Source organism: Ictalurus punctatus, chromosome 20 (genome assembly GCF_001660625.3).
Source record: "Ictalurus punctatus breed USDA103 chromosome 20, Coco_2.0, whole genome shotgun sequence".
Taxonomy (NCBI): Eukaryota; Metazoa; Chordata; class Actinopteri; order Siluriformes; family Ictaluridae; genus Ictalurus; species Ictalurus punctatus.
In genome coordinates this window covers 23,217,790-23,241,084 of record NC_030435.2, presented here as the reverse complement: position 1 = coordinate 23,241,084, position 23,295 = coordinate 23,217,790, and the positions used below count along the sequence as shown (strand labels likewise).

The 23,295-nt window shown below is 45.9% G+C and overlaps 1 protein-coding gene across 5 annotated transcripts; it reads right to left on the bottom strand.

Annotated features, from left to right (window-relative positions):
- Positions 1 to 1,589: 1,589 nt before the first annotated feature.
- On the bottom strand, positions 1,590 to 23,013 carry ccdc18 (coiled-coil domain containing 18). Of its 5 annotated transcripts, none has more exons than XM_017495486.3 (27): positions 22,928 to 23,013; positions 22,434 to 22,639; positions 21,611 to 21,809; positions 21,366 to 21,521; positions 20,353 to 20,462; positions 19,362 to 19,490; positions 19,050 to 19,146; positions 18,732 to 18,853; positions 18,280 to 18,571; positions 17,731 to 17,818; positions 17,352 to 17,569; positions 16,861 to 16,971; positions 16,434 to 16,565; positions 16,171 to 16,305; positions 16,017 to 16,094; positions 15,763 to 15,879; positions 15,303 to 15,470; positions 13,729 to 13,871; positions 12,578 to 12,741; positions 12,269 to 12,482; positions 10,505 to 10,604; positions 9,243 to 9,359; positions 9,081 to 9,149; positions 8,428 to 8,568; positions 6,718 to 6,855; positions 6,025 to 6,204; positions 1,590 to 2,538 (listed from the first exon to the last, which is right to left on the bottom strand). In XM_017495486.3, exons 2-27 carry the CDS (start codon positions 22,532 to 22,534, stop codon positions 2,062 to 2,064), a joined length of 3,996 nt encoding a protein of 1,331 aa, XP_017350975.1. In that variant the 5' UTR covers positions 22,535 to 22,639; positions 22,928 to 23,013; the 3' UTR covers positions 1,590 to 2,061. The 5 variants fall into 5 exon arrangements, with proteins under 5 accessions (XP_017350975.1, XP_017350974.1, XP_017350978.1 ...); XM_017495485.3 differs by having other exon boundaries at positions 22,909 to 23,009; XM_017495489.3 differs by having other exon boundaries at positions 16,437 to 16,565; positions 22,909 to 23,009.
- Between the last annotated feature and the right edge of the window lie 282 nt (positions 23,014 to 23,295).

Below are 23,295 nucleotides of genomic sequence, written 5' to 3'. Positions count from 1 at the left end.
TGCGTCGACGACGTCCGCTGTTGAAAGTGCTACACAGATAAAAAGCGAATCGAATCGAATCGACGCAGCGATCATAAATCACACATTATTGAAGAAGTGAAAAAAAGACCGAGCTGGTGTGTAAAAATATAACCTGATGTTTGATGAATTTAATACGGCGATTTAGTCCTTCTCCACACCATCACTGTTACACGGATTAACAGAACGGCAGATTTATTAGGTCGCCATTTACTGTTCGACAAGACCCGACCAATGGGAAGGCAGGAACCTGGCCGAAAGAGGCGGAGCCGTCCATTTAAAAGCAGAAGATTGATGCCCTTGAGTTAGCCTGCTGTTTTGAGCGTTGGCTTGTTTGCTTTGTTCTCCTTTCCACCCTTATACTAGCTCCCTTGCTTTGAGAACAGGTAAGGTTGTGTGTGACCTACATCCCATCACGTGGGTGTGATTGAATCTCTAGACACCCGAGGCTAGAGGGCGGGTTCCACCGACACCCTTGTATTTCTTGTTAGCTTAGCCTAGTGTAGTTAGCACGTTCTTGGGAGTCAGGTCAGCTACATGAAATCCAGCCTAGTGTAGGTTTTTGTTTTTGTCTATGTTCATTTCTTTGGCACCGTCCATGCTCTCGCTCTCGGGCGAGACTAGTTCCCCTTTCGTCCTCGTTTATGGTCGTCGTGCGTCGTGATGATGAACGACGTGACGTTCGGTCGATTCTCAATCCAGAGAGTTTACACGACAAACCCTATCCTTCAGGATCGTACTGCACACCTACAATCTTATACACGTTTCTAATTTTATTTCAGTTATTTTCGTTCCTGTTCTTGGAACGACGCGACGAGCCTCAGTGGAGATGAGGCGTGGAGTGATGCTGGCGTGAAAATCATCCGATCTGAACAGCGAGAACGGATTCGTCGTCGCCGCTCGTTTCGGCATCGTATTTCAAACAAAGGACGTTTTCGATGCACGAAGCCGGCGTTTGAGGGAGAAAGATTTCAAGCGAGCTTTGAGCAGAACCCCCGTCTTTTGTTCGCGAGCGAATGTTTATCGAGTCCTTTGTTTGCTTGTTCGTCGGCTTTCACCACCGCTACCGGTGCTCTTTTTTGCTCTACAAACCCGCCTCAAAACGAAACGAGAAATTCGCCGTGTAGTAGATAAAGAAAGCGCTAGAGTTAACGTTAGCTATCTAGCATAGTTTCTGAGTTCCGATTCATTCCACAGCTGAACGTTTGGGGGGTTTTTTTTGGATGGAATTACTGGAACAAGGATTACGCTTTTATCCAGAGTGACTTATTAAAAGTCCTTATGCTAGCTCCTTACGCTAATGGAGGTGAATCGGTCCAGAAACATAAAGAACCGGGGGAAGTTCGTACGAGCAATCTGCTGCCATCGCGTAATGTTCATGTTTCATGTGAGAAGTAATGGAGGGGGCATGCCGTGTTAGGAAAATAATCGACAACGGAGTCATGTGACGCGGCCTGACGCTTACCGTCGCTGAAGTGACGTCATTTCCTGCAACAGCAAATCCTGTGGTATAAAATCGGATTAAACTGACCAGTGTGTGACGTAAACAAACATCAAAGAGAAAACATTCATAAATCATAAAACAGATTCATTTTATTGAAGACGTATAAAAATAAAAAAGGGGCAAAAACACAACATTCACATTAGTGTGTGTGTGTGTGTGTGTGTGTGTGTGTGTGTGTGTGTGTGTGTGTGTGTGTGGATATATATAAAAATATTAAAATTGAAACTTCAAGTGGCCAGGATTGTTTTTAATTCATGAACGAGTCCTACGGGAGAACACCAGATCATCAGATGGTCAGGAACCACAACCAGGATGTATTAAACTCTGGAAAGATCTAAGGATCCTCTTCAAAACGTCGTTTCCTGTTATGATCCCTCCCCTTCAAAGCCGTCTTCGCTGCGGTCCTTTTATAGAAGGAAAACAAAAAGAACCTCGACTCTTAAACGTCTGAAGAACCCATCGGGAACTGCGTAATCCTCGGTGTCTGATCGTAAAGCCGTTGAGAAACATCTGCATTAAGAGATCCTTCACTTCCTGTTCTAACTTGCCTGGACGTGCGTGTCCGAGTGCTGTTCCTGCAGGGCCAGAGTCTGATTAACGAATCTCAGCATGCCTGACAGAGAGTCCATTTCCGCTTCCTCGGGTTCCTCTCCATCCAGCATGTAGGTGAGTGGGTTGAAGGTCATGTCTGAGCCGGAGGAGAGCTCCGTGTGGCTCAGGCCCTGCCAGCCACTGCACGGGGAACCCGGAGGCTTCAGAGCCGCCTTCACGCTGGCCTTCAGGCTCTCCGAGAGCTCCAGAGACACGTCTGACGAGGCTTCCCTCCAGGAGCTGGAGGAGATGCTGGAGCGACCGAGGGGGTCGTTGACGGAAGGGGGGACATTTGGCGCAGGGTCTTTGAGAGGAGGAGAGAGGGGAGGAAATGTGCCAGACTCGTGATGGAGCGTGGAGCTGTGGAGCTCGGAGGCTCTCTCGAGGCTGGAGATCTTCGCCTGGAGACGTGCGATCTCCGATTCCTGGAACGTAGGAGCGAGTTGTGTAATTAGACAGCGTTCTGCACGTACTAAACCAGATAAGATTGGATTAATCTAACGTGAATAAAACACGTGTGAGACGTTTTTCAACTCCTGATCGGTCAAGGCGACAACTTCATGAATTTCAACTGACAAACCGAATAAACGATTATACAGTCGTGGAGTTTGAAACCTTATTATGGATTATTAGCATCATTATTATTATTATTATTATTATTATTATTATACACCTCAGGACATAATGCTTGAATGTTCTCGAATCTTTCCTGTTCGGACACACCCACGTCAATCAGAAAGGAACGTTCCTGTGTTCTCAAAACCGCAGTAAGGGTGCCAGATATTTATGGAATGAAGGGAGGAGGTGAGAATGGGTTTCGTTTTCTGCCGCTTTCGAGTGAGAGAATGTTGTTTTTTGGCGTGGCCTCGTCTGTAAGCAGCGACGCAAAATAATAAATACATGTCTAATGGAGGGAGCACGGTGGATTAGTGGTTAGCACGTTCTCCTCACGCCTCCAGGGTCGGGGGTTCGATTCCCACCGTGGTCCTGTGTGTGTGGAGTGTGCATGTTCTCCCCGTGCTGCGGGGGTTTCCTCCGGGTACTCCGGTTTCCTCCCCCAGTCCAAACACATGCACGGTAGGCTGATTGGCGTGTCTAAAGTGTCCGTAGTGTATGAATGGGTGTGTGAGTGTGTATGTGATTGTGCCCTGCGATGGATTGGCACCCTGTCCAGGGTGTACCCCGCCTTGTACCCCATGCTCCCTGGGATAGACTCCAGGTTTCCCCATGACCCTGAAAAGGATAAAGCGGGATGGATGGATGGATGGATGGATGGAGGGATGGAGGGATGGATGGATGTCTAACGTGAATGTGCAGTGTTTTTACTTGAATGCAAATAAGCGACGCCAACGAACCGACCGGAAATATGAACCTCGCTAACTTTGATCGCTGACCGAAAAAGCGTCGGTGTTTAATTTAATTTATCTACAGATGTGGAGTTTATCGTTGCTACTCGGGTTAATAAAAAAAAAAAAAATGAAAAAAAAAACAAAAAAAAACAGTCCTGATAAGCTAGTTGATTTAAAACTCTTGTAAAGGAAAAATAAAAGCTTTCCCATGGTCTTAAGGATTTATCAGATTTTGTAGACAGACGTGCGAGCCACCAATCAGGAACCTGTTAATTAGTCGATTTAATTAGAGCGAGGAAAAAAAAAAACGACAACAATAACAAAAAAAAAAACGACAACGCAGACAGAAACAAGTTCCTCGAGGACCAGGGCTGGGAACCTCGGACTGGATCTGAGAAACATTCCTAAGAACGAATGAAATTCTTCTTAACTGCCGTTTTCTTCTTATTTCCAACTTAATAATAACTACTAATAACTAATACCAATAACTACTGTGTAACTACGACAGTATTTTACGTCTATAAACTAACACGCTTGGCTCTCGTTCCCCAGACGAGGACGGGTTCCCTTCGGAGTCCGGTTCCTCTCGAGGTTTCTTCCTCGTATCGTCTCAGGGAGTTTTTCCTCACCACCGTCTCCACCGGCTCGCTCGATAGGGATCAATTCACACGCTTGAAATCTCCACCCTGTGTTTATATGTTTCTGTAAAGCTGCTGTTGTTGAAAGCGCTAGACAAATCAAACTAAATAGGCCCTTGATTGCCGGGCGTGCGCTCTGAAACATCGTGAGGTCCTCTGCAGCATGGGAGAGCGTTGTGGGAAGAGACGCTGCTCCAGCTACTCGAGAGGCACAAGTCGAGGCGGTTCAGAGACCTTACGAAGATGCCTCCTGGTCAGTTCTCGATCGAACAGTGTCGGGAAAGACAACTAGTTGGAAACCCTGAAGGGGACACTGGTATGGGAATGTCCATCTAAGAGGAGAGGGAATCTGTGGGTGGGGGTAGACAGAGTGCCTGTGCAGACCTTCTCCACCTGCAACCAATGACAAAACAGGTCACGTAAAGCCAAAGAAGGGAGTCCGTGTCGTGTTTTCGGTCTCGGTGGACGCCAACGAACGACCGTGAAGACTCCTCACAGGCGAATCAAGTTTGAAATGCTTTACGGCGTTCTCGTAACAAAAATCTTTTGAGTCTGAGCCGTAAATCAAGCGACAGGGCCTGGCACGACACGACCCAAAAGCAGCCAGAAGAACAGGCTCTGAGGGTGTAACCTTGAGAAGTCTTCAACAAACAGCTTCGGCGGCTTTAAATGTCCTCAGGTGTGCCAAAACAGATCTCTCCTCATCGGTTTAACGCCTCACGTGCACACCCAGTGCTTACAGGTAAACAGACCCGACACTCCCACGCTTGGCGTATCACTACTACGATTATCCTACATCGATGCACGGTGTTTAAATACCTGAAACTTTTCCTACGAATTCATCAGAAATGATAAACGCCTGCCAGATATTCCACAGCTAAATGTTTGGGTATGATTAAAGCAAGATTAAAGGTACGCTACGACTGAAATCCTCATGTTAGTACAAGTATGAAAACACACACCCCTGAACACCCCTGAACACTCCTGAACACTCCTGAACACTCCTGAACACCCCTGAACACCCCTGAACACCCATGAACACCCATGAACACCCATGAACACCCATGAACACCCATGAACACCCCTGAACACCCCTGAACACCCCTGAACACTCCTGAACACCCATGAACACCCATGAACATCCATGAACACCCCTGAACACCCATGAACACCCCTGAACACCCATGAACACCCATGAACACCCATGAACACCCATGAACACCCCCGAACACCCCCGAACACCCCCGAACACCCCCGAGTCAGCTCTCGCGCGTCACAAAATGGCGGCCGTCTCAAAATTTGGTCCGGACTTTGGTCGGGACGTTTATGTAAGTTTTGATGTAAAATCAGAATCTATTTATTTATTGTTCTTTTAATGCCATGTCAGCATCAACGGCTGTTTTCATGGCAAGATCAAAGTCGATAAATCAGGACATTCTGTAAATTCTTAGTAAAAATGTTCAACATCTCAACAGTGTCAACAACAGCAGCTCTATAAACGTACACCACGCTTTAATATTTAGAAACAGAAGCCGCAAATTTAGTGTATCCGTAATATATGAACGAAATGAAAACTCCACAGACCGAGACATTTAGCATCGCTTCATCTTTTAAATAAGTGTAAATTGTGTGTGTGTGTGTGTGTGTGTGTGTAAGCCAGATTTCAAAGAAAAATCAACAATAATGTATCTATAATTAATAATATAAGCATACGGTTTAAAAAAGTGGGCGTGGCATGTCACGAAGCACATCTGGGCCAAATTTTTAAACGGCTGCCCCATTCCGTACCAAGTGTGAACGCTGACTCGGATAAATTCGGGTTTTTTATTTGTCTGTTTTCATACTTGTACTAACGGTTACAGGCTCCACCCCCTGGTCGATCGGATCGGATCGGATGCGCGATACTGAGGTTTCTCGTCCTGACCTTAACGAGCAGCGTTTCGTTGGCGTGCTGTAACAGCTGCTGTGTGGACCGGAGCTGCGTGTGGAGCTCGGCGGCGTCGGCTCTGGCTTCCTCCAGCTGCTCCTGAGAGCTTCGGAGGCTGACGGAGATCTGCTCGGACACCTTCAGGAGCTGCCCACGGGTCTGCTGAAGAGCCGACACCTTCGGGGTTTAAAAAGAAAGGAAGGAAGGAACAAACAGACGCACAAGTGAACGGCGTGAATGTGGACGACTGGATTTCTGTAGTTGTGTGGTTTAGGAGATGAATCGAGGTCGGGGTGGTAACAGTGACTCTGCTTCATCGCGTCACCCTCGCAGTGATCGTTTTCCTACTACAGCATGACGTGGAGGGGTTTTATTCCTTACTTACTCTACAGACTTATTCTGCTTGGTTTTTAGAAACTGTTTAAGCACACGTGACGTCTTTATGGGGACTTGAGAGAAGCGTGTGATTATTTAGGCGTGCGGTCTGCGGTTAGTGACAACAGCATCGTAGCTTGAGCGCAAAGCTAAAAACATCCCTCAACACTTCTTGGCTGATCGGCTAGAAAAATACCGTGCACTCGTTTTAGGCCCAACTAAACTTAACTTAAATTCCTTTCATTTTGGTTTTTCTTCAGAGAACTGCTGTAGCTGTGTGTGTGTGTGTGTGTGTGTGTGCGCGTGTGTGCGTACCTCTCTGTTGTGCTCTTCTCTTTGCTGCTGCAGTTCATGTTGTAGTTCGGTGATTGTGGTCTGCAACTGAGCCTCACCCTGCAGCCGCCACTTCTCAACCACACGGAGCTTCTCCCGCAGCTGCTGCACGTCAGTCTCCTACGCACACACATACACGCGCACGCACGTACGAACGCACGAGCAGTTTGGATCACTGATGCGCTGCCCACAGAGCAAGAAAGCCATTAATGTTAATGTACAACCTGGTTCCTGAGCAGCGTAAAACAAGAGGACATGTAAAGAGGGACTTTATGTGAGACAACAGCAAAAAAAAAAAAAAAAAAAGAATAAAGGGAGACAGAGCGTAAAGAGAGAGACAGAGAAAGCGTAAAGAGAGAGACAGAAAGTGTAAAGAGAAAAAGAAAGTGTAAAGAGCGAAGAGAAAGCGTAAAGAGAGAGACAGAAAGCGTAAAGAGAGAGACAAAGTGTAGAGAAAAAGAAAGTGTAAAGAGAGACAGAAAGTGTAAAGAGAAAAAGAAAGTGTAAAGAGCGAAGAGAAAGCGTAAAGAGAGAGACAAAGTGTAGAGAAAAAGAAAGTGTAAAGAGAGACAGAAAGCGTAAAGAGAGAGACAGAAAGCGTAAAGAGAGAGACAGAAAGCGTAAAGAGAGAGACAAAGTGTAGAGAAAAAGAAAGCGTAAAGAGAGACAGAGAGAGCGTAAAGAGACAAAGAAAGTGTAAAGCGAGAGAAAGTGTAAACAGAGAGACAGAGAAAGCGTAAAGAGAAAAAGAAAGTGTAGAGAGACAGAAAGTGTAAAGAGAGAGACAGAGAGAGTGTAAAGACAGACAAAGCGTAAAGAGACAAAGAAGGTGTAAAGAGAGAGAAAGTGTAAAGAGAGAATGCGTTGAGAGAAAGATAAGGCGTAAAGAGAGAGAAAGAAAGTGTTAAGAGAGAGAAAAAGAAAGCATAAAGAGAGACAGAAGGTGGAGAGAGAGAGAGAGAAAGAGAGTGTAAAGAGAGGCAAAGAGAAAGTGTTAAGAGAGAAAGAGTAAAGAGAAAGAGGAAACGTGAGAAACAGAGTAAGAAGAGGCAAAAAGAAAGTAAAGAGAGAAAGCAAAGGCACAGAGAAGCAAAGAGAGTGTAAAAAGAGAAAAAGAAAGACAAAAAGGGAGAATGACTGAGATCGGGAGAGATAACTGACGGCTCAGAGAGAGAGAGAGAGAGAGAGAGAGAGAGAGAGAGAGAGAGAGAGAGAGACAGAGACAGAGACAGATGCTGCATCTACACCATATAAGGAACTTTCACACAACCTCATCGTCTTGTTTGCAGTTATAATAAAATAAATAAATAAATAAATAAATAATTTTAAAAAAGCGAACAAAGCTTTTAGTTCCTGCTCCACAGTTCTAGGAACATTTTTAGTTCCTGCTCTTTTGGAGAAAACACGTGTGGAGTTACAGGATAAGAGTTCGTGGCTTTACTTCACGCCTCAGTCGGATTTAATGATCGTACTCTGCGCACGTACACAGTTACTCATTAAATACAACACTGGCCAAAGGTCCACACACACACACACACACACACACACACACACAGTAATGGTAAAGGAGGCATGGGCTCTATGCCAGTCAGTCCTACTGAAGGGGGCGTGGCCTCTTGCTCCTCCATGCCACCCTTTCCTACCCTGTGTATATGAATGTATAACAGTTTAGGAAAGTGTGTAAGCCTGCACCTTCTGTCTCTCCTGCTGTGAGACGCTGTCCAGCTGCCTGCTCAGAGCATCACAGCGAGTGTGTGTGTCCTGCAGATCCTGAGCGCTCTTCTGGAGCTGCTCGCGACACACACGCAGCTGCTGACCGAGCTCCAACGCACTCTGAAACACACACACACACACACACACACTCAGGAGTTAGAAGTGTAATCGTACGTTCACACCCTCTATAAGCACTCTCTCACACTCTCACTCTCTAAACGCAGCTTGTCACGTTAACGAGAAACCGCAGAATGTAAACCCGAAGATGTCGGAAAACTTAACGCTACAGCTTCACCTCTGGTACTGGAGACTCCTTCCATAAATATCACATGAACATCTCCGTACAGAAAACCTCACCGTATGTGAAATGTGAACGAGCTGTTACTATAGAAACGATAACGTATTACTAGAATGAGCGCGTTAATATAAACCTGCTACGGACAGGGCTGCTGTTATAGACAACTCATCAACACCTCCTCTTCCGACCAATCAGAAGCGAGAACTCAACTGCGCTGTGTCAACAGTCACGCCGCTTCACTGCGTATCCTCTGATCCAACAGCACAGCTGCGTCGGGTTTTTTTTTGACTTTTAAAAAAAATAAAATAAAATTTTAAACAATGCTGTTTCTCACCTTTTCCAGATCCTCCTTCCCCTGGAGCTGGGATTTGACCAATTCCAGCTTCTCAGTCAGAAACCCCACCTACAAGCGAAGCCGCAGAGTCAGAGACGCCCCCTTCTGTCCTCAGATAACCGCATCATGTGGGTTTTTAAACACGTGTAAGGAGCTCTGTACCTGTTTCTCTCTCTCTCTGAGCTTTCTCTCGGTCTTCTCCTGGACCTCCTGCAGATGTTCCACCTTCCTCTCCATCTCCAGCTTATGCTCCTTAATGACCACATCCAGCTGTCCGAGCTGCAAGTGAAACAAGCATGTTTTCACTGACATTTTATCTGTATATACTTTAAAAGCACTGAAAAAGAGTAACAGCCTCCAAATCGCGTCTCGTGGTGCCATCTGCTGGACATGGGGGGAAATAAATTTTTTTAAAAAAGAAACAAAAAACAAACACAAACGAGGCACTTTTATTAACCTTAAAGGGAACCCAGATCTAATATTTACTTAATAATTCACCGTGTTGTCAGAATATAATAAGTTTTAGGGTTCAGAAAGGCCAAGGAACATAACAGATTTTCAAACTCTAATCTTAATTCCAAGAAGAAAAAAATGACTTGGTTGAATTGCGATACATTCTCCGATAAGCGAGCGAGTGTTTAAGCCTATTTAAAACTCTCCCTCACTTTTCACGTACTGTTTACCCTATTGTTTGTGAATAGTCACAAACGCCGATTTTTGGAGACCCCTCTGGTAGAAATGTGTTACTGCATGCACTTTTCATTTAAAAATAAAAAGATCTGATTTCGGGAAATAGCTCATCCAACACGCTGACTTGCACTCATGTAATGGGAAAACTTCAGGTCTACACATCAGCGTCGAAATTCATAATGTCGCACCTCACCGGTTGCCTAGCAACCAAGCCAATAAACTCTGAAGGTGAAGAAAAAAATTCCTACATTTTAACACCAGAGTCATTTTACCTCTAAATATCTATTTGTTTTTTTGTTTTTTTAAACGGAATCTACGCAAACCGCGCTCGACACTGTCTTCATTTATGATGCAAATAAAATGATGAAAAAAATGTAAATAAATAAACCGTGCAAATAAGATAATCAGATCATGTAAACACATTTAATAAACAATCCGCACGTCTGGCATCAGTTCCATGTTCCACCTTTGACCCTTAATTTATATTTTTTGCCTTTGAGGATTTTTCGAAAAGTATTGGCGCTTGTAAATTTTTCGGGCGAAAATGTTGCATACTGCCGCTTTAATGCAAAGGAAGAGAGACTCTTGTACAATAGAGAATTTTTGTGAATTTTGGTTGTAACGTCTAAAGCAAAATGCGTCATGGGTTCTCGGTTTAATGGCAAACACCTGCTCTGCTCTCATGACGTGTGTGTGTGTGTGTGTGTGTGTGTGTGCGTGCGTGCGTGTGTTACCAGCTCTGCTCTCTGCTGCAGTTCCCCCTGTCTCTCCTTCAGTGCAGTGTCCATATCCAACACCTCATGATTCCTCTCCTCCAGCTCTTGCTGGCTCTCCCTGTCCACACACACACACACACACACACACACACACACACACACACACACACACACAGTTAAACAGAAATCCATCACATTTAACTGAGCATCCCCTTTCTGCCCTAAATCTGAGACCTCAATCATTTGCTCGAGGCACAAAACACTTTCTTCCTTCTCATTTACACCGACCACCTTCATACCTCGAAACATACGAAGCCATATTTCTACCTGCTGGCTTACGTTGCGTTTCTATCGTTCCTTCTTCTGTGCACCTTTTGAAACGTATGAAATTAAATAAACAAGCGACAAGGTGAACTGGATCGAGCCGGACCGCGGAGTGGGTGGAGCTCCATGAACACACAATGCACGAAAGGTCTGGTGTTAAACTCACGGTGTGTGTGTGAGAAGGAGAAATACACATCTTTACAGTAATTATGAGTTGTGTGTGTGTGTGTGTATTTGGGTCATATAATTACATGGCACCTTTTTAAAGATGTTGTATTTATTTATTATTTTAAACAACCGATAAACATGGCATAGATGATTGCTGACGGTCATTTCTGCATCGTACGATAACGATCTTAAGCGGCTGAATTCAACTTTGCACCAGCGTGGAACACGTGGTGTAACGATATATTCGTTGATATATTCACCAGCGTGGAACACGTGGTGTAACGATATATTCGTTGTTTCCCCCTTAGGGTAAATAAAATTCTACTTGAAACAGTCGATGTTTCTTCAGGGTTATGATGCGATTCTGTTTTCATGGGACACTGTGAGGATGGATATTTTTCTTGATGTAGATATATATATTTCATAACTCAAAATGTGTATATGTAATTTACAATAAAAATGATCGTGAATAAAAATAAAAACAGGCCGACATTACAGGTTTGACGCACATCCTGAGCAGCCATTTTGAAGGAGCGAGGATACAAAATGTCCTCCTTCAGTTCGGTTCTACTAAGGAACCCTACTGTGCTTGGTGCGATGATGCTGTAGGTGTTTCGTAAAAAGGTGGCGGACTCGGAGCTTCCTTTAGCGGCACTAGCTCCCCCTTGTGGAGAATGTTCAGCGTGTTAAACACGCCCGAGTGAACCGCAACACCCGGTCCACGAGATAAAAATAAAAACGCAGAGGAGTCACGGTTCTCCTCAGGGTACTGGCTCTTTAAAATCACCTTAAATCGACCTGCTTTTCGTCTTAACCGCGTTTCAGGAAAGAGTTCTTGCGTCGCTAAAATATCTCAGCCAATCAGGTTACAATATGCAAATGCGGGTTTACCAGGAAAAAGGAAGGGCGGGGCATGTGGGGTTGAGGATAGAACTTCTGAATGAGGATTTAAAGTGTAGATACTGCTGTATGTTTTCATGTATCAAATTACTTTATTTATTTATTTATTTATTTATTTATCTTAAAGCATCATATCAAGCAATTTATTATTCAGAAAAGAAAAAAAAAAGAGGCAGATTTGCATATATTTACATAAAACGAATAAAAATAAATAAATAAAAAGGAGAGTGAGAGACCGTGATGATTGACCCAGTTGGAGCTGAAGCGCTAGAAGAGACACGCCCACACATACATACACGCTCTCTGGGGCCGACGAGGTCGCAGAACGTGACGAGCCTCGCTGGCTTTCTCCGCGACCGACAGCGTAGCTGCTGGGGGGAGGAGCCTCACCTGAGCTCTGCGGTGAGCTGGTGGATGGTGGCCTGCCGCTGGTCGGCGGCGAGCTGAGTCCTCTGCAGCACGTCCCTCAGCTCCTCCAGGTGGCCGAGCGTGTCGGACAGCTCGCCGCGCACCGTGTTTAACTGCTCCTCCAACAGGCGAGCCCGCTGCAGAGAGTTCCGCCTGTCCGTCTCGCTCCGGTGGAGCTTCTCCTCCAGGTCCACCACTGAGCAAAAACGCATCAGACGCAATCAGACTCTACAGCGCCGTGCCGTGGTAGAAGACGGTTACTACGTTACTGCGATTTTATTTATCGTGTACCCATTTCACTCTTCTTATCCAGCATGCCCCGGGTCTCCTGCAGCGTCTCCTCCATCTGACTGAGCTGTGTGGCTTTAGAGCTGCTGTCCCTCCTCAGCTGCAGCAGCTCCTTCTCCATGTCTGAAAGCTCCTCTCTGCATGCGTTCATCTCGGAGCTCAGCTGCCTGGAAAAAGAAAAAAAAAAAAGAAAAAAAAAACACACGTGTGCGCAAATTCAGAACGAATAAAATGATCGACAAACAGTTTGATGGTTTGTTTATCAAACCTTATCATCACAACTGCTGTAGACAAGAATCGGTCTGCCGTGCAGTCTTCTACTGCTGAGGAGAAGAAGGAAAGGCTCGATATTTATACCTACGTACGCAGCTGTCGAGACAACGTGACAGTCATGAGACTCTCCGAGAACGACAAACAGCGCCCGAGGCTGTGCGGCGGCCTGGAATTCAGATACCAGCTGCACAGAGATGTTGTGTGGGTAAAGGAAGCTCATTCACATCATCACGGTGGGAAAGATCACAAGGCAGACGTCGGCGCAGGGTGTGTGCGCGGAGTGAGAAATCCCTCCATCAGTTACCCCCGTTCTAAAACCGTGGGTGCCGACACGGAGTTGGTCCCTTACTCTACATTTATAAATGCGCTCCAGTCTTCTCCTGTCTTCTGGGAAGGCGTTGCACTAGATTTTGTGGCATGGCTGTATGTGTTCGTTCAGCTACGAGAGCAGTAGCGAGGTTGAGGTCAGGCGCCGATGTCGAGCGATGAGGCTCCTGTTCCGGTTCATCCCAAAAGGTGATGAGTCAGTGGGGTTGAGGTCAGGGCTCGGTGCAGGACCCGCGAGTTCTTCTACCAGTTCTTCCAACCTTAACACTAACATGTCTTCACGGAGCTCGCACCTTTTGTGCACCTCGGTGTGACGGTCAGGTGTCCACATACTTTTGGCCATATAGTTCGCGTATATATAAATCAGACCTTATCATACAAGAGTGACACGATGTTGGTTCCGGTTGCGCGAGAGCTGGTGCGAGACCGGTCGGGTCGATTCGACGGACCCGAAGGAGCTTCTCCGAGAGCTTCGAAAGAACCTGAGCGACTGAAAAGGAAAAAAACAAAAACAAAAACAAAAAAAAACAAACTACCGACCGTCTGAGACTCACGTTATGGAAGAAGAGAGTTCAGCAGTTTGCTTCTCCTTCTTCTGCACCTCCTGCTTGGCCTCCTCCACCTCCACCTGCTTCCTCCTGAGCTGGTGTAACGACGTGGTGCGTTCCCTCTCCAGCTCCTGCTCCAGCTGAGAAACCTGCAGCACGGGAACGCCGCATGAAGCGGAATCGGAAAACTTCAAGTTACAGCTTTATCTCTGACTCGTACAAAGCGCCGACGCTGGAGACTCCTTCCGTCGACGTACGACTCCCTGTGAACGAGCTGTTTCTGTAGAAACGATAACGTATTAGAACGAGTGCATTTATACAAACCTGTGATTTGCACGCCGTTAGAGAATATTAACCGACACCTTCTGACCAATCAGAATGCAGAATTCTGTGGTATTATTACAGTTGAATTTCAAATATTATACCATTATAACGTATTACATAGGTCACAGTACTGTATTTTATTTTAGTGTTACAGAATGTCGCAGACATCATGGTGAACTCTATTTATTTATTTGTTTGTTTGTTTCTTTTTTTTTTTTTTAAATACACCAAATGAGCCATTTCGCCTAAAGGCATAACGTCAAAGTTAAGCTTGAAACAAGCACTGTCTTTTTTTTCGGTGTGTCACGCTCTGACCCACTTCGGTGTCGCAAACCTACGCAGATTAACTCTCCCACAGAAGTCGTCTGTAAACCTTCGTCCCGGTCGAGAAGGAACTCCTCGAGGAACGGTTATTCGTGAAAACGTCTACAAGTACCACAATGAATACATTGTGAGAGGTTTGTTAGTGTCAGTGTTTTGATAAGAGAACCGCCCAAAATCTATGTTCCGTATTAAAGTCTAAATAAAAAATACGGGTGTACGACATTCGTGCGTCCCGAGAGACAACGGCACGAAATAAGCGCTGGTTAAAGTAGTAAATGACAGACTAGTTCTTGTCAGGTTCACGTGGATGGAATACGGTGGTCCCGCAAGGTTTGGTTCGAGCGCCGTTTCCGTTTCCTTCTTCTTTGTAATACGACATACGGCACCGGGCGTCGCTTTTATTCAGCCTTTATTTGTCACATATATACATTACAGCAAAGGGAAATTCTTTTCTTCATAAACTGTATCAGAGCGCAGGGTCAGTCATGATATGGCGCCCCCTGGAGCAGAGAGGGTTAAGGGCCTTGCTCAAGGGCCCAAATTTAGCAGCTTAGAAGTGCTGGGGGTTGAACCTCCGACCTTCTGATCCGTAACCCGGAGCCTTCCCCCCCCCCCCGCCTACACGCCTTTGCATCGACTTAAGCACGTTATCATGATCAGGGTTCATGGTGGATCCCGGGAACGCCGGATGTGAGACGGGAATACTCGGACACATTCATGGACTCGTTCACATCTGGGGCGATTAAGCGGCGCCGATCCGCCTGCCAGCGTTTTTGGGGTTCTGGGAGCTGGGAGGAAACCAGAGGGCATGGAGGAACCTCACATGTACATGGGGAGAACATGCGAAACTCTGCACAGTCAGCACCCTGAACTGAGCATCGATGCAGGGACACTCGTGCGGCGTGTGTGTGTGTGTGTGTGTGTGTGTGTACCTGGCTCTGCAGGTGACTCTGGCTATACTCGAGCTGTGCGATGCGGCTGGTGCTCTCCTGCAACATGGCGTGCTGTCTCTGCATGGAGCGCTGCAGCTGCACGTTCTCCTCACTCGAGCTCTCACAGGCCAGCGTTCTGCTCCTCACCGCCTCCTGCAGAACTGCCAACTAACACACACACACACACACACCCACAAAATTGATCCATGCAGCATTATACGGTACATTTCCTCGGTTTAAACGTTTGACGTGTTTTCTACGTTCGATCGTGAAGAACATCTGGGTTTATGAGATCTTCTGTTTTTATTTACATTTCACAAGGCGTCCCAAGTTTTGTGGAACTGGGGTTGTATTAATAGTTAACATTATTTACGCTGAGTAATGCATTATTCTGGATCATCATGCAAGATGTTGTGTATAGATCGTGTTATATATCGGCGCGTAAACGTTGAACGCGGACCTCCGAGTTCTTCAGCTCCAGCTGCTTCTCGTACTGCTGCTTGACCTCCTCGACCCGCCGCAGGCCGTCGCTCAGCTCCTCCTTACAGCACGACAGCTCCGACTCCACGAACTTCATCTGCACGCAACAGCTATAAAGCGTCATTCCACGCCGCGGTACTGTCTAAACATTCCTAGAAGAGCAGGGTGGCCTATAACTACGTTTTTAGTTATACTAACACACACACACACACACACACACACACACACACTCACTCTAGAAGCCGACTCCAAGGCCTGCTCTTCAAAAGCACGCGCTGCTTCTTCACTACGCACGTTCTTCATCTCCATTTCCTGTAAATGAACCGTACGTTTATATTCATATTTATAAAAGCACTCTGATTCGCTGCTGTCGTTTCAGGAAGCAGACCTGTGTGAGCCGATCCACAGACGCCTGCAGTAAACCGGCCTGATGTTCTACTTCCTGTTTCTCTGACTGGAGATCGGACACGGTCTGCTTCAACGCCGCTACTTCGGCCCGACTCTGAGCCAGACGCGACCGCAACTACGCACAGGCACACAAATACACGCCCGTCGTCATCGGGTCCGTCAACAGAATACACGCCTCACGCACGCCTCACGCACGCCTCACGCACGCCTCACGCACGCCTCACGCACGCCTCACGCACTCACCACCTCCATCCTGTCCTCCAGTTCCCTGCATCTGTGCGTTTCGGCCATCTTGGAGGTCTCCGCAGCCTGCCGGTATTCGCTCTGTGTCTTCTTTAGGAGCGACTGGTAGTGATCTATGCTGCTGTCCTTTTCCTGCACAGAACGAAATAAAAACACGAACACACTCGTACACGGGTGCGTCTCAAAAAATTCGAATATCGTGGAGGTGTTCGTTTTCATTCCCTGAAATTTAACTCAAAGAGTGGAACTCTTCCCATCTACTCTACACTCATTACACTCGATTCTAATATTTTGAGATACTGGATTTGGGATTTCCGTGAGCTGTAATCTATAGTCATTAAGATTAAAATAAAACAAAACCAAACAAAAAGTATAGACGTATAAACTGTGATGTGTGTGTGTGTGTGTGTGTGTGTGTGTGTGAGACCATGATCTCCTGCTCCAGCTGGCTGGTTTTAATAGCAGCCTGTGAGTAAGCGGCACTTTTCTCCTGCAGCTGTTTCTCCACCACAACCAGACGAGCGCTCTTCTTCTTCAGCTGCACACACACACACACACACACACACACATCAGGACACATCAGGACACAGATCAGACCCTGTTACACCATTAAAGTCGTTTCAGTATCCATACTGAACACACTCAACTTCACACGGTGAAGTGTGTAGGATATTACCGTGACAGACTTATACAACGGTGATGTGTCAGTGATTTTATTTATTTATTTATTTTTACACTATTCGTGTATTAAAGGACGTGTCGTACGCATAAACGTCTCATAAACGCATGTTTTTAATTGAATTTGTGCTTTTGGGACTTTTCTGGTTAAGGCTTTCTGGGTTACTAATCTGAAGGTCATGAGGTCATATCTGCGCTAAACGATGCGTTTGCTTTGAGCCACGACGCTGCGTGAAGCACCTCTTTCTCCAGCGTGGTGGCCTGAGCAGCTTTATCCAGGAGCTGGTTGTGAAGCTGTTGGTAGTGAGAGGCCCTCTGAGTGATGGAGGTCTGGAGGGACGAGATCTCTTCCTGCGCTCGGCTCAGTCTGTCCTGCAGGCTCCGTGCGGCGCTCGCCTGCCTCGCCTTCTCCTTCTCCACGCTCTGCAGCGCCGCCAGCAGCTTCCCGTACCGCTCACCTAGTGGCGTCATTCAGCGCACAGACAAGACCGTGGGCTAACGTTAGAGAGGAACGAAGCGCTTTCACCTTTAGAGTTATTTAGCACCACACAGGAAATTGCTTGTACCCGTTACACACACACACACACACACACACACACTTTCAGACCTAACCCCTCACCTGGCTTGTGTTGGAGATTCTCTGTGACTGCGGTCGAAGTCAGCGAGGGTAAAAGACAGGGATTCACACACAACTCTCCATCTCGATTCTGAAAATCACATGGATATAGGAAAAGCACCAATAAGCCTTTAAACACAGTCTCAGCAAAAGGAGGCGTGGCCTGTGTGGCAGTCTCAGGGAAGGAGGCGTGGCCCGTGTGTCAGTCTCAGCTAAAGGAGGCGTGGCCCGTGTGTCAGTCTCAGCTAAAGGAGGCGTGGCCCATGTGTCAGTCTCAGCTAAAGGAGGCGTGGCCTGTGAGTCAGTCTCAGCTAAAGGAGGCATGGCCCGTGTGTCAGTCTCAGCTAAAGGAGGCGTGGCCTGTGAGTCAGTCTTAGCTAAAGGAGGTGTGGCCTGTGAGTCAGTCTTAGCTAAAGGAGGCGTGGCCTGTGTAAATCACAGTGAGCTTTCGAACAAGAAGATGGGACTATACATCAGGACTAGGCTCCATGTATAATCTGATATATGTATACACACACGCGCTTAGCAGGACCTGTAGGAGTCCACACACACCTCTCGGAGATGCAACATGTCCAGAACGTTCTCCAGACTGGCCAGCTCCGCTCTGGCCTGCTCCACGTCCCTGTGAGTCTGAGTCAGCCTCTGTTCCTGACACGCCGTGAGGAGTCGCAGGTCCTCCCTCTCCCTCCTGAGTCCTTCCACCTCCTGCAGCTGCGTCTCCTTCTGCTCCAGCTCCCTCTGCAGGCGACCCAGCTGCTCCGACGCCTGCCGGACTCGGCCCTGCAGCTCCTGGCGCTCGGCGGAGAGAGCCTCGGAATGGACTCGTGCTTCCTTCAGCTCCCTACTGAGAGAGAGAGGAGAGTGCCGGTGGAAGAATTCTTAAATACATTACTTATTTAGAAGAAGGTCCGATAAACCGAAACGATATTCCATAGTTTATGCTTCGCAGCTGGACGTCAGACTTCTACTCACACGCAGCGACGGAGTTTGGAGATGTTTCTTACCTCAGGCTGTGACTCGTCCTCTCCCTCTCTCTCTCCACCTCCGTACATCTTTTCTCCAGCTCCTCTCTTTCTCGGTCGCACTCGATTAAACTCGCCTTCAGCTTGCTCTCATTCTCAATCACCTGCGTGCGACAGAGACATTGGACATGGAGAATTTTAAAAAAAAAGAGCTAATTTTGCTGGTATTGTTCTACTTCAGTGCGCACCACACAGAGACGTCGTTGTCTAGATCAGATCTCGAACAAAGACTAACGGAGCCAGTCTGTTTAACACATCACTGACTGGCCCTTTAAGAAGTTTGGAGAAACTGTGCACTACCTTCTTTAATTTTTCAGCAACGTCTTCTTTGTAGTCTCTGAAAGCCGCGGTGAGTCTCTCTGCGTTTCGGAGAGCTTGGTTCCTCTGCTGCTCCGTCCTTTGAAAAGAACGGCTTACCCTCAGATTAACGTGCATTAACGATACGCGTAGCCCCGTCACGATAATTACGTTACCGGCTTATACGGACGTGACCGGGATCGGTTTTTGCGTGACCTCACGGCGTTCGAATTTAAGATGTGTAGCAAGCACATGATTTAAAAAAAAAAAAAAAAGGCCTAGACACACGGACGCAGTCGTACACGCGTCCCTTACCGCTTCCACTGCCGAGTTTTATCACGCAGCTCCGATTTCACCGCGTTCAGCTCTTCTTCAAGTTTCTCCACCGCTCTGTTACACTGCAGCGCGGTCTGTTCGCGCGCTGCACGCTTCAGGTCCGCTTCCCTACAACACACAGTTAGATAGGTGCACACAATTAGAGATGGACCGATAATCGGTTATGCCGATATTTAAGCATTTTTCCATAACCTGATATTGGTTTTGTAATATCGGCTCCACCTATAAATGGCGCCATCTTGTGGGCGTTTTGAGAATTGCACTGCATCTGATCTGTTCTTTGGTTTGTGTTTTATTTGTTCGCCTCATCGAAGCTTTTATTTATTTAAAAACAAACAAACAAACAAACAGTAACGATGCACTTATTTTTTTCAAACTCTTTTAGACCCCTCTATTGATTGGTGTATAAGTAAGAGTTGTTTTGTTTTTTTATGCAAGGAGGAAGTGACATTGACAAAATTGTTATAAATGAAAGGGTTTGTTTAGTTCAGCGGTGTCATTATCATTGTGTCAAAAACAGAACTAAAACAATAAACAAACAAACAAACAAATAAATAAATATCGGTTCTCGGGCACAAACATGCAGATAATCGAAATCGCTTATTAAAAAAAATTATAAATCAACATCGGTCGATCTCTACCCACAATCTATCATTTATTCCTAATTTCAATCTATTTTAATTTCTAATTTATTCCTGTTTTAAGTCTCATCACTAGCTATGATCTATTACCACACTCTTGGAGAGGAAAAACTTCATTGTTGGGTTTTATTTTAAAGCAGGTTAAGAGTTTTTAGCTGTTTAGAACAGATTTGCTTGGAACTACGTAATACGTGGAACCTTTAAGGCTTCCCCTTAAACGTGGATTTCAATCGTGGACTGATTTAACACGGGGAATGAAAACATGCGGCTAGACCGAGCTTTTTGGCGGCCATTTTGAGTGAGGAAGAACAGCAGAACAGTGAAGTTACCGTAAAGCTGTGGCTTGAGCTTCCAGCTGTGCCTCCAAGTCCAGGATTCGCTCCTTCATGATGGAAACGCTGGAGGTCCGTGCACCTATGGTGGAACCGAGAACACGCATCTGCAGGACAAAATGAGACAGTAAAGCCCCGATCAATGTTTTAACGCCAAGAGCAATCGACCAACTGAGACAGAATATACTTATTCTTATTATTTAGAATAGAAAATGTCCCATGAATTGTTTTCACATCTTGTAGTCCCTCTCGCTTAGTGTTGTGGATACAAATACAGTCCACATCTGAAACTACTGGAACAGCGAGGCCAATTCATTTGTTTTTGCTGTAGACTGAAGACATTTGGGTTTGCATTTGCTGTTAAAACGGATAAACCAACATGAAGACCAGAGAGCTGTCTATGGGAGAAAAGCAAACCATTGTGAAGCTGAGAAAAAAGGGATAAAAATCAATCAGAGGCGTCGCATAAACATCGGGCGATAGCCAAGACAACGATTTTGGATCGTCCTGAAATTTACATCTAGATGTAAATACCAGGAAATAAAAGCTGAAATCCTAAACTCTCGTCTCTCATATCCATCTTTTCATCTCAAATCAAATGTCTTTGGTGTAGAGCACAAAATAATGAATTGGCCTCGCCGTTCCAATAGTTTCGGAGGGGACCGTGTGATAGTTTATCTAGAGATTTAAAAAAAATAGTTTGGGGAAATATTCTCAGTTAAATGTTATAGTCTGTGATGCATACATACATGTTTGTCCAATTAAATGCTCTCCAAAAAAACTTATAAGTCCCGCCCCCAGAGCAGGTGTTGCTCTACAGTGGCCATTCATTAGCCTGTTGAAAAATTGAACTACTTCACTACTGTCAAACATTTCACTTCCTGTTTCAAAAGGAAATACGTCAACGTACGGAACCAAATCACGCCTCCAGAGTCTTTTCGGGAGGGCTTTACTGTACCAGCGTGCGGCAGGGTCAGAGTCGGTGGGTCAGACCAGGAGATGTGAGGTACCTTAGACTTGGAGCTGGCGATCTCGATCTGCGCGGCCTCCAGGTCACTGATCAGCTGCCTGTTCTCCATCACCAGAGACGAGTTCTCCTCCCTCACCGAGCTGAGCTTCCTCCTGAGCTGAGCCGCCTCGGTCTCCATGTCTCGGTCTGAGCGGGGCTGCGGGAAAACACAGCATCCGTTCTTTTAAAGTGTCTAACGTCTAATACGCTGAAGGGTAAAAAACAAAACAAAAAACTCAGACTCACCCTACAGTCAGAGCTGTGCGCTCTTGCACGGGTTTTCTGTCCCGCCGGCTTCGGCGTGCTGGATCTCGCCACTCTTCCTGGATATGAAGATGCTTTCAAGGCGCCAGGCTTGTGAAGATCGTCAAAGGTGACGTAACCGTCTGATCCGCTCCCGCTTTTGTGCTCAGTGATGCCGTCGACGCTGTCATTTTCCGACTGGCTGAAAATAAAGTAAACGCAGAAAATCAGACCTCTGTAATCGTGATAACAGTCACGGACGACGTTCATGCTGATCGCGAGTCATCTCGTAGACCTCTAACTCGCCGAGCCGAGTCTCAGACTCTCTGCCGTCTAACTCAGTGTCATACAGCTGCATTGTATTCTGGGAATTTGGGTCCAGCTTTTGCGTAGATGTCTGCACTACTTCTGCGCTGGACGGACATCGCTTAAACCGCCTCTCACAGGAATAACGCATAGAACACCAACCAAGAAATTAGCTCCAAAATCACTAAAAATTTTAACTCTAAGATCCAGAGGGACGGAGCTTCGTGAACATGGCCAGGAGCCATGTTTAAATAACCGTTAAGACACCTAATCTTAAAAAAAAAAAAAAAAAAAACTTACCTAATGCACCTTTAACGCGTTTCAGAGTGGATTTTTCCTCAAAGATTTCCAAACGAGTTAAACGTAATTGTGGACCGAACTGATCGCTTTCTTTACAAAAAATAAATAAATAAATACATCTTTAATTTACCTGGTGTCGTACAGATAGATATGATTCATTACAGGATCCGACTCTTTGTGAATCAATGATTCTGACTCTTTGTGAATCACTTGTTCTTACCTTAACTCTTCTCCCAGAGCCTGTAGGTTCCTCTCGGTTCTTCTCAACTGATTTCTCAAGGACAGCACATCTTCAACCAGCTCTCGGTCGGAGTTACACATCAGGAACTCTCATAGCCGTGTGAGGAGCAGAAGGAACCGATTCACTCGGGTTTACATGACACAGAAATAATCGGATTATTTCTGATCGGCATTTCTGATTTAATTCTGCAACGATAAAAACACACGGTACACATGAACGTTGGAGTATTTGACACTAAATTGCGTTAACTTAAGCTTTAAATAGAAAGATAGGCTACTTTAACCATATTTACATTTACACTTTTAAATCAATCAACAGGTTGTCAGGTGCTAGCTAGTTAGCGATCTTATTTTTCCACTTTTTTCTGCATGCCAGAACTACTTTTGTAAACACTTCATGCAGTATCTATTCACTAAATTAAATAGCACTTCTGAATGATCAAAATACAACATACAAGTTGTTACCGCGAATACCTTCTGTAACCCGCCATGTTATCCTACTACCCATCGCAGCAGGATCCAAACAAAACGCCACTCACTATCGCCATCTCTGATTGGCTGATGAAAAACGGCTGGAAGCTGATTGGTCCATACTGACGCGCGAACGTTGGCGCTTCGACTATTAAATGTCGCCACGGCGACGTGAACGACTGAGGAGCTGTCCAATCACAGGCGTGTATGTGATTACGAGAGGTGTTAGTCAGCCAATCAGGGCAGAGTAGGCGGAACTTCTTTGGGATGGGAGGGGGGGAAACCGGAAATCTGTATACTCGTTACTTAAATTAAATAAATACAATTAATGATTAAAAAAAAAAAAAAAAAAAAAAACCCGAAAACCAATC

Bases quoted from the DNA above. Each gene is read 5' to 3' on its own strand.
- ccdc18 (XM_017495486.3), bottom strand. From the start codon at position 22,534: ATGTGTAACTCCGACCGAGAGCTGGTTGAAGATGTGCTGTCCTTGAGA. The intron at 16,095-16,170 runs GTCTGCTTCCTG...GTTCATTTACAG, and splicing joins CTGTGGATCGGCTCACACAG to GAAATGGAGATGAAGAACGT. The intron at 9,150-9,242 runs GTACAGAGCTCC...CTTCGCTTGTAG, and splicing joins TCAGAGAGAGAGAGAAACAG to GTGGGGTTTCTGACTGAGAA.